The sequence below is a fragment of the Panthera leo genome, chromosome B3, assembly GCF_018350215.1.
Source record: "Panthera leo isolate Ple1 chromosome B3, P.leo_Ple1_pat1.1, whole genome shotgun sequence".
Lineage (NCBI taxonomy): Eukaryota > Metazoa > Chordata > Mammalia > Carnivora > Felidae > Panthera > Panthera leo.
The window spans coordinates 73,153,944-73,166,696 of record NC_056684.1 but is presented as its reverse complement, the minus strand read 5'-3'; the positions used below and the strand labels follow the sequence as shown (position 1 = coordinate 73,166,696).

At 44.8% G+C, this 12,753-nt stretch overlaps 1 protein-coding gene across 4 annotated transcripts in view; it reads left to right on the top strand.

Moving 5' to 3' along the window:
* Positions 1–12,753, top strand: part of SLC7A7 (solute carrier family 7 member 7) — a 33,761-nt gene that overhangs the window by 20,283 nt on the left and 725 nt on the right. For all 4 annotated transcript variants that reach the window (XM_042942680.1, XM_042942682.1, XM_042942681.1 and 1 more), the window contains exons 3-9: positions 7,729–7,854; positions 8,845–8,989; positions 10,354–10,477; positions 11,040–11,143; positions 11,449–11,545; positions 12,069–12,218; positions 12,402–12,585. In XM_042942680.1, coding sequence (XP_042798614.1) covers positions 7,729–7,854; positions 8,845–8,989; positions 10,354–10,477; positions 11,040–11,143; positions 11,449–11,545; positions 12,069–12,218; positions 12,402–12,585 — 930 coding nt within the window. The remainder of the gene's footprint in view (positions 1–7,728; positions 7,855–8,844; positions 8,990–10,353; positions 10,478–11,039; positions 11,144–11,448; positions 11,546–12,068; positions 12,219–12,401; positions 12,586–12,753) is intronic.

The following is a 12,753-nucleotide window of genomic DNA, read 5'->3' as shown; positions in this document are numbered from 1 at the left end:
AATCACCATTGTTTTATCTATACTCCAACCACCCTCTTCACCCCACTAGATTATTTCAAGCCAATCGAAGACATCATACCATTTAACTTGTAAAGGTGTCATTGTGAATCTCCATAAGGATGTTGTTGTTGTTGTTTTATCATTATTATTAATTTAACATAACCAGGGCAAATGTGGAGTCCTAGTGTGAAAGTGACTATACCTACTCAGAGTTTGTACCTCTCAGAAAAAGAAATGGTGCATTTCCTCAGAAAAACTCTAAAGTTTGGCAAAGAGATGATGGAAAAGTTCAGGGAAAAGAATTTATACTCTAATAGATAGGGATTGAAAAAAAAAAAGACCAGAAGCTTCTCCAAAATGAAATTTTCACCTATTTTATCAGAATTATCTTATTTAGGGCACGCCTGGGTGGTTCAGTCAGTTGAGTATCCAACTCTTGATTTCGGCTCAGGTCATGATCCCAGCATGGTGGGATCGAGCCCTGCATTAGGCTCCATGCTGAGTTTGGAGCCTGCTTCAGATTCTCCCTCTCCCTCTCTCTCTGCCTCTCCTCCCTGCTTGAGCTCTCTCTCTTTCTAAAATAAAATTAAAAAAATTCTCTTATTTAGGAAGAGGAGAATCATGTGAACAAACCAATGTGATTAAACATATTGCTTTTTGATAAGCTGAGATTTTTAGAAACAAGATACATAAGAGATGGGGAGAGGTGGCATAACAAAGATTAAATGCAGGAGTGGCCCAGAGCTGTAAGAAAAGTGTCCGAAGGTTGGTGCCCAGCATCAACTAAGATCTGAAGAAGAGACTGCGGATGATAAAAAGCTCTAGAAGCAACATATAGAGTGAAAACAGCAAGGGCACTTAGTTCTGCAATAACAGATGGTAGAGAGAAAGGAGAAGGCCCAGTCCTGTTTTCCTTCTAACTGTATGTAGCAGAAGGATTGGTAACCTAGAAAAGGTTCAGTAAAAAACAGATCTAGGCTAACAAAAAAGCAAGACCAAGAGAATTGAGGAGATAGTAATAAAGCATACTGTTGCTTTATTTTAATTTTATTTTTATGTTTTTAAAGTTCATTTATTTTTGATGGGGGTGGGGGAGAAGGGCAGAGAGAGAGAGGGAGAGAGAGAATCCCAAGCAGGCTCCACGCTGTCAGCACACGGCTCGTCGCAGGGCTTGAACTCATGAATTGTGAGATCGTGACCTGAGCTGAAACCAAGAAAGAGTCAGCTGCTAACTGATTGAGCCCCCCAGGTGCCCCAGTTCAACTTTAATTTAAAAAATTTTTTTTAACGTTTTATTTATTTTTGAGACAGGGAGAGACAGAGCATGAACAGGGGAGGGTCAGAGAGAGGGAGACGCAGAATCTGAAACAGGCTCCAGGCTCTGAGCTGTCAGCACAGAGCCCGACGCGGGGCTCGAACTCATGGACCGCGAGATCATGACCCGAGCTGAAGTTGGCCGCCCAACCGACTGAGCCACCCAGGTGCCCCTCAACTTTAATTTTTTTATTCAAGTGTAATATAAAAGGAACAGTGCATATGTTGTAAGTGTACAGCTTGATGACTTTTCACACATTTTCACATATGTAACCACCATCCACATCAAAAAACCAGTCCTCTGAACTCCTCTTGTGTTCTTCTCAGTCACTCCCCTTGTCCCCCATGCACACATGAAGGGAAATTACTATTATTCTTAGTAGCATAGATTGATTTTGGCCATTTAATATAAGTGGATATAAAGGATATGCACTCTTTTTTTTTTTTTTAGTGTTTATTTTTGAAAGAGAGGGGTGGGGAGGTGGAGAAGCAGAGAGAGAGTGATACAGAGAATCTGAAGCAGGCTCCATGCCGTCAGCACGGAGCCTGATGAGGGGGCTCAAACTCACGAACTGTGAGATCACGACCAGAGCCGAAGTCAAGTTGGATGGACGCTTAACCAACTGAGCCACCCAGCCACCCCAGGATATGTGTTCTTTTTGTGTCTTTGTTCACTTAATATGTTTGTGAAGTTTATATTTTATAGTTGCAGATGGATCATATTATTGTTTAATATTCTACATATTCTAAGTATTTACTTAGTCACTCTACTGTTGATTGGCATTTGGATTGTTTATAATTATTATTTTTTACAATTATTATTATTATTGTTTTTAAGTAAACCTTATGCCCAACATGGGGCTTCAACTCACAACCTTGAGATCAAGAGTCACATGCTCAGGGGCACCTGGTTGACTAAGCTGGTAGGGCATGCGACTGTCTTCTTTATTTTTTTTAATGCTTGTTTATGTTGAGACAGAGAGAGCGAGAGAGAGAGAGAGAGAGAGAGAGAGAAACAGCGTGAGCAATGGAGGGGCAGAGAGAGAGAGAGAGAGAGAGAGAGAGAGAGAGAGAGAAAATCCCAAGCAGGCTCCGTAATCCATGGAGAGCCCCGTTCGGGGGTTGATTCCATGACCGTGAGATCATGACTTGAACTGAAATCAAGAGTTGGATGCTTAACTGACTGAGCCACCCAGGCACCCCTGAGCATGTGAGTCTTGATCTTGGGGTTGTGAGTTTGAGCCCCACATTGGGTGTAGAAATAATATAAAAAAAAAAAAAAAAGGCAAAGAGGACCTGGGTGTCTCAGTGGGTTAAGCATCCAACTCTTGATTTTGGCTCAAGTCATGATCACACAGTTTGTGAGATTGAGCCCCACATCAGGCTCTGGGCTGACAGCAAGGATCCTGCTCGGGATTCTCTCTCTCCCTCTCTCTGCCCCACCCTCACTTGCTTGAATGCACATGCGTGCTCTCTCTCAAAATAAATAAAAAACATTAAAAACAATCTTACCAAAAAAAAAAAAAAAAAAAAAAGAAAGAAAGAAAAAAAAGAGTTGCATACTCTACTGACTGAGCCAGCCAGGAGCCCCAGGTTATTTCTAATTTTTGACTATTACGTGGTATAGCTATGAAAATTCTATAAATGTGTGCTAATTTCATTGAATCATTTGATTGTGTCATTAGATTGCAAGGGCAGAGACACGTTTATACAGATTTCAGAGAAGTTCTTGGCAAATTCTCACAATATTCTTGTTGACAAGGTAGAAAAAGGTGGACTAGATAAAAGAATACTTTGGTGGATTCTTGGTTGATGTTGTAGAATAATGACAGCATACAGGAAGGTCTCTAATGATAGACTACAGGGCTCTGCCTGTCTAGTCAACATTTTCATCAAGACTTCAGGGAGGACCCAGAAGGTATGCTAATCAAATTTGCAGATTTCACAAATTGAAGGCATTTGAACTACTTAATAAAATTAGGAGGGAAAATCCATTTCTAGTAGATGAGAATGATACCTAAAAATTTACAGAGGAAAGTTCCTGGGAATAAATGTTAAGGTCTCCTATTTAGGATTAAAAAAAAAAAAAAAAAAAAAAAAAAAAATCCCTTTTTTAGGCCCTGAAAGGGGGATAGGGAAAAGCTCATTAGTTTGAGGTGGAGTTGGAGTTGACAATGAATTCAAACTGAAACCCCCTAGTCTGCAAAAATGTCTGGAGTGTTCTTTGTGGTCTCATGTTTCCAGGGACATACTGACAAAGTGAAGTAAATGGAGAGGAGGGAACGCGATGGTGAGTGAGTGAGTATCTGGAAGTGACATTTGTCACACAAGAGGTTGAAGAAACTGCGTTTTTAGCTTCAATGGGGGAAGTATCAAAAGGGACAGGGTGTTAATGTTTGATAAGAAGGGCCATTATGTAAATGAGGCCATTTATCTGGATTCTGTGTAGTTCCAGAGGAGAGGTCTAGGACTACTGGGTAGAAGTTAGGAGGAAGAAGTTTTTGACTTAGTGGAGGGAAGAGTTATTGATCTCTTTAAAAATGGAATGAGTTGTCTAATAAATAAAGTATTGAGGTTTTATAGTCTCTGGGAATTTGAAGCAGAAAATACACTGAATAGTGGCCAGAGTTTCATGTGTTACATTCTATGTGTTTAAAACTAACGGTGCTGGGAGAATTGTGGGTTTAATGTTCTTTTTTCAGGGACTGTTTAGTGTGGGCATCTAAAGTAAATCTGGGCATCTGATCTGAGTGGGCCTACAAGCTTTGTTGTTCTGTATCAATCTATGTGGGTGCTTTCCTGGCTTTTAGTTCTACAGCTGACGCTGGGCCTTAGTGCTAGAACTAGCCTTCTGCTCCAGGAGAGTCCATGCAGTTGGGTTTGATGACCGACCGACCGTTCAGGGGCATCTCTTTAGATGATTATAGGAGTGGCTTCTCCTTCCTCCAGAGCAGGTCAGAGCAGGAAAGGAGCTGCACCTGAGTCACGGGTCCAAGGTGATTTCCAGCCATCTTCTTGTGGACTTGGCCCAGTGTTGGGTGGAGATGGAATTACACCTAGAGGTTGGAGGGTAGGGCATTTCTGTCCTTGAGGTTGGCTTGCAGTTGCCGCCATATTACTATAAGCCTGTGGTCCCCTCCTTTTCCTGCCTCTGAAGCAGGAGGTTGGGCTCCACTTTAAGAACAGTGCACTAGGCTGGGCTTTGGGGTCTCCGGTCAGCTGTATCCGCTGTGGGCGAGGCCAAACAGCCCAGTCAGCAGTGCTGCCTGCCATACCCATTTCCTGCTCCCATGGCCAAGAGGCCCTGGAGGAAGCTGGGCTCTGGGGAAGGTGAGGGCCAGCTCTCCTCAGGCAGTGCCCTGCTCCGTTTCCTTCCATAGGATTCCCTTCTTCATTCAAACCTCGTCCCGGTGCTCAGGACGCAGTAGATCAGGGCAAGATGGTGGGTTGGTGGCTGAGAAAGAAGGCTCAGGTGTGGGGGGAGGGAGAAAAACTGTGGGTAAAAGGAGGGAGGCAAATAGATGGATATGGAATTCAAGTAGAGAAGCAGTAGGGATTAAAATGCAAACAATCCATGTATTTTCATTTCAGAATTTGTTGTGGTAAAGGATGATGAGTTGTCTTTTCCCTGCCCACATGCCTGGACAGAGCTGAGAACAGATGCTGTGGCACAAGGCTGCAGACAGACTCTGAACCTGAATTAATCCCTGAAGCTAGGCTGGTTTGGTGGTGTGACTGTAGTTACCCTGAGGGCTAACTATCAGTTTCTGTGATCCCATTCCCTTGTGAATATTGTAGCATCTGTTGTCCCTGGCCTTTCTTTTTATATTTTATTTTGTTTTATTTTTACTTTTTTTTTTTAATTAAAAAAATTTTTTTTAATGTTTATTTATTTTTGAGACAGACAGAGACAGAGTGTGAGTGGGGGAGGGTCAGAGAGAGAGACACAGAATCTGAAGCAGGCTCCAGGCTCTGAGCTGTCAGCACAGTGCCCGACGTGGGGCTCGAACTCACGGACCGTGAGATCATGACCTGAGCCAAAGTCAGACACTTAACCGACTGAGCCACCCAGGCGTCCCTTATTTTTACTTTTTAAAGTAAACTCTGCACCCACCTTGGGACTCGAACTCATGACCCCAAGATCTAGAGTCATATGCTCTACCAACTGGTAGCCGGCCAGGTGCTCCCCTTCCCCCACTTCTGCCCTTTTTTGGTCTCGGGCCGGGCGTTTCTACTCAGAAATCTGGCTGCTGTGTTATTTGTGAAGCAGCAGCAGAGCCTGAGGGTAAGGTGTAGGGGTCACAGGGTGAACAGAAGGGGCGTGAGGGCTGTTGAATGGCTGGAAACTGAAGCCCAGTGGGGAGTGAAGGATGGGTAATTGACTGGGGAGGATCAACAGAGCTGAGAGATTTGTGGAGGGTGAGATAAAGGCACTTTGGTCATTTTGTAGGGTGCTTGGGAGCCAGTATGCATGTCTTTAATTATTAACCGAGCACTGAGGAGTTACCGGTGTATTTTTGCCCAGCCCTGTGATAAGCTTTGGTTGTTTATTGTCTTGTTTATTAGGCAGAAAGGCAAGTGTTTGTATAGGACTAGAATGCCCCTTCTACTGAAGAGCAGAAAAGAACTTGGGCAGCGAGAATAGGGGTATAAAGAAGGGGGGGGATGGGGGAGAGAGAGACAGAAGATGAGCTGTTCTTTGAGGTTGGTCTTTCCTGCTTCTCAGGATGAAGATGCTTCTGGGGCAGTGTGGTGAGGCCAGGACACAAGAAAACAGGGGGGATTAGGGACATTGAGGGACATGCCACCACCAGAGCTGAGACAGGGAGTATTTCTTCCGTAGCCTGAAGCAGGCAAGCCCAGCACCGGACCTCACTTTCTGCAGTTTAAGGCAGGCTGATTCTGATCTTACCCTGGGATCTCTTGGAAGGAACTGTTAAGCCCCTCCTGGTGCTCCAGTTGCTGATCTGGGAAGGCAGAAGCAGCAAGGTGATTCTCTGCCAGAGTGGGGAAGGCGTGCTGCAAGTGCCTGCCTGCCTGCCTGCTTAAGAGGCTGGTGGGGGATTGAGAACATTCAGCTGAGTTTCAGAATCATTTCTTTTGACTTTCTTCCCTGTCACATCCTGGGGCTATCGGTCAACTTCACAGCATGTGTGGACTTCCCTTCTTGAATGTCATCTTCTGAAGTAGTAAACTGAAACTTTTTTGGGGGTAACAGATTTCTCTGAAATTCGGACATAAAGCTTAGGACGCTTTTCTTAGAAAAATGCATATATTTTTGGTGTACATACATAACCATTTACAAGGAATTTCAAGCATTGTGGAAGCTGTAGGTTAAGAACTCTCTAGGGGTGATCCATGGACTTTGCCAAAGCTCATCCAGGTAAAGGGATTGCCTCTACCCCCGAGGTAGAAGGACTTGAGGAATGTTTGTGGGTTTTTTTTTTTTTTTTGAATGTTTATTTACATTTTGAGAGTGCATGTGAAGGAGAGGAGCAGAGGGAGAAAGAGAGAGGGAATCTTAAGTAGCAGGCTCCACGCACAGTACAGAGTCTGAAATGGGGCTTGATCCCATGACCTTGGGATCAGATAACCTAAGCTGAAATCAAGAGTCAGATGCTCACCCAACAGATTCACCCAGGTGCCCCTGTTTATTTTTGAGAGAAAGAGAGAGAGAGAGAGAGAGAGAGAGAGAATCCCAAGCAGGTTTCTGTGCTGTCAGAGTAGAGCCTGATATGGGGTTTGATCCCATGAACTGTGAGATCGTGACCTGTGTGGCTCACTCTTTTGCAATGTCCAGTCAGGAAAAATGCTGTCCCCACTCTATAGGAACCTCAGCTCCAAGAATCTTTCCAAGTACAAAAACAAGTGGCTGAGCTGGCAGGCAGCAGCAGGAAGTCTGGCCCCCATTCTAATCCCTGGCCACATGTTCTGACCTGCTGGGCCAGGCATTGGATAAGTCACAACAGGATCTACCAAGGTTAACAATACCAGAGCGCCGAGTCCTGGAGCCCGTATCAGGAGGTAAAGGGGTGGAAAGCTGGACAGACCATGACTTTTCGGAGCCAGTAGCGGAAAAACATCACTAATCCTGTACAGCTACCAGTTGCCTCCCACTGCTGTGAACACTTTTGTATGTAAGCAAATCCAGTTACTTTGTTTTTCCTCTCTTAGTGTAAGTGCTAAGGGTGTGTGTGGTGCTGCCTACACAGATGCTTAGCAGGTGCCTTTGAATGCTAATGGTGAGGACATTCTGGGCAGAGGTGTCAAATACACAGCAGGTCAGAACCCAAACACTTCTTTGGCCAAGGGCTCTGTTTTGATGACTGCTACTGGAAATATTGCTTGAAAGTCTAAGGCTCTCTGGGTGGTAGGGACAGTCCCCAATCAATATTGTTATTATTATTTTTTCAGGTCTCTTAACCTTCATTAACTGTGCCTATGTCAAGTGGGGAACACTGGTACAAGATATCTTCACCTATGCTAAAGTCTTGGCATTGATCGCCGTCATCATTGCAGGCATTGTTAGACTCGGCCAGGGTAAGACATAATAGTGACTAAGTTTTGTGCAGTTCTTTGAGCCACACTTCTTTAAGTGCCTTTTGTGCATTCTCATTTGCTAGGTACTACTAGTTCCATTTTATTTATTTTTTATTTATTTAATTTTTAATTTTTTTTTTTTTAACATTTATTTATTTTTGAGACAGAGAGAGACAGAGCATGAATGGGGGAGGGTCAGAGAGAGAGGGAGACACAGAATCTGAAGCAGGCTCCAGGCTCTGAGCTGTCAGCACAGAGCCTGACGCGGGGCTCGAACTCATGGAGTGTGAGATCATGACCTGAGCTGAAGTCGGACGCTCAACCGACTGAGCCACCCAGGCGCCCCTACTAGTTCCATTTTATAGATGGGGGAAACTGAGGCTGCAGAATTAAGTATCTTGCCCGAGTCCCTAGCTAGTAAGTTCAGATTTGTACTCAGATGACCCCAAAGCTGGTCTTGCCAGCTGTTGCAGACTGTTATGTCCAATGCTGTGGCTGTGATTGTTCTGCTCGTGGAAGTGGGTAAGGGCAGAAATGAAACCCTTGTACCCACTCCTCTCCAGTTTCCAGGTAGGAACACATAGTCTACTACTCTATTGACCTGGGCCTTCTAAGCCCTATCCTTCCTCCATTCTGTACCAGCTGTCTGTGGGGTTAGAAAAGGGGTGGGATCGGGTAGCTTACAGGATAGGACAGAACCACATTACTTAGGTTCTCTAGCCCTTCAGTTCTGTCATGGTTTCTTACCCTAGAAAACCACCATGGTCCTTCCCGTCAAGATCCTCATGCTGTTTGTTCCCTGCATTCCAGCCCATCATTGTAGAGGTCTCTCTTCTGTCCCTGTTCTTTTACCACTGCCCTTGCTGCCAACCGTGTTCTAAGCCACTCACTAGCTGTTACTGTCCTATTCTTTTACTCCTTTATTCGATCACCTTAAAGTTGAGGGCGAACCACTAATCCTTTTGTCTTTCCATGTTCTCTGGATTCCAGGAGCCTCCACTCACTTTGAGAATTCTTTTGAGGGTTCATCATTTGCAGTGGGGGACATTGCCCTGGCATTGTATTCGGCTCTGTTCTCCTACTCAGGCTGGGACACCCTCAACTATGTTACTGAAGAGATCAAGAATCCCGAGAGGTAGGTATCTCACCATCAATTTTCCACAGCAGTAAGGATATGCTATCATTTATTGAGTTGTGCCCGACAGCATACCACAACCACTGAGACTGATTTTATTGGTTCCACTTTAATAGATGGGAGGTCTAAAGCCCAAATACCTAGTCTGTAACGGCAGGCCTTTTCACATCTGCTCACTCATTCCTACATTAATTAAAGCAGGTTCTACCGTGTGTTCATCCATGCTTTCATATGGCTTTTCCTGGATACTCCTCCACCTTTATCCTCACATAGATAACTTTAGGTCCCAAATGCCCCCAAACGGTCCTATTTCCTTTTTGATCCTTTGCTTTCTCAAATTTATACTGACATAGTGGTATCATGTCAGCATCGAATGCTATTGCTTCATCATTTTTATTCTAAAATACTCTGTAGTCATGCAGTGACAAGAGCACTGGACAGGGAGTCAAAGAGCCTGGAGCCTGTCTTTCCACTCATTTGTTGATGACCTTGAGGGAGTCCCCTGCCAACTCTGCCTGCTTCCTTATGTATAAATTGAGGGGGTTGAATTATATGATCTCCAGAGCCCTTCCTGGATCAAAAATTCAATTATTCTTGGAACTGAGAGTATGAGGGAATGGAGTTTCTGTAAATTTTTAAATCAAAATAATAAACTTTTCTTGGCACACATCCAGTGTTGCAATTCCAGGAGCAGATAACAGAAGCAGGACTGAGCCTGTGTGGTGCTTCCACCTACTGGACAGAAGCTGAATGACTTGAGAATATCCCCCCTCCCCCTCACTGTGAAGAATGCTTTATAAAGGTCATTGCTTTATTGGTCCAGAGGACCTTGTCCTTGTGTCTTGGCCACTGGTTAGGATGGCACATAAGCTTCTCAAGTTGAGTAAGGGCATGGACATAGTTCCCAGCTTGCTTATGTAGATACATAGTGTTCTTCCCAACAAGAGTCTTATTCTCTGGAGATGTTAGATTTCACAATTTGCCTCCATAATTTCCTCTTAGATTTCTCCACTTTAATACAAATTTCCCAACGTTGACAATCTTGAGAGGGAATCCTGACGTCAAGAGGCTTTGGATGTGAAAACCAAAAAGCCCCTGTTTCCTGTGCTATTATTCTGTGACATAGTTCTGTTAATCCTTTTTCTGCTCAGCCTTTTCTCTAAATGTGATATTCTTTTCCCTTGATGCCCTTTAAGCTCTGAACTCTGAAGAATGAAGTCACGATTGTAGGTAACTTCAAAGGCAAAAGCAGTGGGGCAATGCACCCGAGGCACCACCCCTGGATTGGTGTGGGAGTGTAAGGAATAAAGGAGATGGGGATGTGACCGTGGGACTAATGCATGCATTATTCTATTTGGTCATAGGAACCTACCTCTCTCCATTGGCATTTCCATGCCCATTGTCACCATCATCTACATCTTGACCAATGTGGCTTATTACACTGTGCTAGACATGAGGGACATCCTCGCCAGTGATGCTGTTGCTGTGGTAAAGGATTTTCACAAGCAGAAGGCTGAGGGTGTGCTTGTGGGAAAGTGGGTGGTCCTTGAAAGGAACATGCTTAGGGGCGCCTGGCTCAGTCAACGGAGTGTGTGACTCATGATCTCAGGGTTATGGGTTATGAGCCCCATAGGAGGTATAGGGATTACTTAAAATTAAATCTTAATTTTTTTTTTTTTTTTTTTTTGAGATAGAGTACGAGTGGAGGAGGGCCAGAGAGAGGGAGACACAGAGTCTGAAGCAGGCTCCAGGCTCCGAGCTGTCAGCAAAGAGCCCAATGCAGGGCTCAAACTCACAAACTGTGAGATCATGACATGTGCCGAAGTCGGATGTTTAACCGACTGAGCCACCCAGGCGCCCCTACCTACTTAAAATTAAATCTTAAAAAAAAAAAAAAAAAGTATGCTTACCATACTGGGCTTACAAAGTCCTGTCATCCTGGTTGTGAATGAAGAGTTAAACAAGGTAGGGGCTATCTGGGGCACGCTTGTCCATGCCTTTCATCCTGTTTAGGTCCTGCTAAAAACACTTTTCTGTTCCTTTCCCTTAGACTTTTGCAGACCAGATTTTTGGAATTTTCAATTGGACAATTCCATTGGCGGTTGCATTATCCTGCTTTGGTGGCCTCAATGCCTCCATTGTGGCTGCTTCTAGGTAAGAGTGGTGTCTTTTACAGGGTGTGTGGGGGGGTATCGTGAAGAGCTATGGCAGGGAAGAGTAGGACTTATAGGACCCGGAGTGTAGTCACTGCTCCCCCAAGTGATAATGATATTAACCCCTTTGTTCTTGTTTCCATCAGCAGCCTCCAGTTCTCACTAATTTCTATAACTGAACTCCATTCCATATTATTCAAACTCTTTTCAAGGAGGGGATGGCAGAGGAAGGGCTATGTGGTACATGAACTAGCCATACCCAGTGTCCCACAAGTTTCTCAGCCTCTTTCATCTTACCCCAAATAGGCTTTTCTTTGTGGGCTCAAGAGAAGGCCATCTCCCAGATGCCATCTGCATGATTCATGTTGAGCGGTTCACACCGGTACCTGCTCTGCTCTTCAATGTAAGTGATCTCAAATGGGGCTGAAAGCCAGACTATGGGGGAAATGTTAACAGTACACACAACTGTTCTGGCTTCCTCAAAGCTCTAGAGTCTAACAGAAAAACTACCTTCCATAAAAAATTGGTAACCTCCTCTGGTCTAGGATAAGGCATAAAGTATGCTGAATATATTGAGATGAAATGACTGCCAAGATTAGTAAGTGCTGTAGTGTTTAAGGGAAGAAGTGATCTACCATGGGGGCAGAAGGTGCACGAGGAAAGACTTCTTGGACAAAGTGCATCTGAAGTGGATTTTTATGTTAGGTAGCAAAAGGTGGAGATGGGCTTTAGGTTAAGAGAAACTGTATAGGCGGGGGGCGGGGGGGGCATGTGGCTGGCACAGGTAGTGAAGCATGCAACTCTTGATCTCGGGGTTGTGAGTTCAAGTACCACACTGGGCGTAGGGATTAAAAAAAAGGGCATTAAAAAAACCCCTTGAGTGACAAATGCTGTGAGGGGGAGCTGACTTCTGCTTGTGCCTGCAGGGTATCATGGCACTGATCTACTTGTGTGTGGAGGACATCTTTCAGCTCATTAACTACTACAGCTTCAGCTACTGGTTCTTCGTGGGGCTCTCTATCGTCGGTCAGCTTTATCTGCGCTGGAAGGAGCCTAATCGGCCTCGTCCCCTCAAGGTAATTCACCTCCATCTTACCTTTGCTCCAGGGGATTCTTTCAAGACAGAACCCTCTGCCTAGGATTTGGTGGTGGTAGTGGGTGGAGATGAAGGGGATGGAAGGGCTCAGTGCTGTGATCTTCACAGGAGAAACTGCTACTGTAGCTGTCTAACGTCCATTGTTTTGTCTTGTGCCCTTCAGCTCAGTCTTTTCTTTCCCATTGTCTTCTGCCTCTGCACCATCTTCCTGGTGGCCGTACCGCTTTACAGTGATACCATCAACTCCCTCATCGGCATTGGCATTGCCCTCTCGGGCTTGCCCTTTTACTTCCTCATCATCAGAGTGCCAGAACACAAGCGACCTCACTGCCTCCGAAGGATTGTGGGTAAGCCTTTGGGTCTTTTTTTAAAGTAGGCTCTACACCCAGTGTGGAGTCCAACGTGGGGGTTTGAACTCCCAACTCTGAAATCAAGACTGGAGCCTAAATCATGAAATTGGATGCTTAACCAACTGGGCCATCCAGCCACCCCTCCCCACAGCCCCAAGCCTCTGG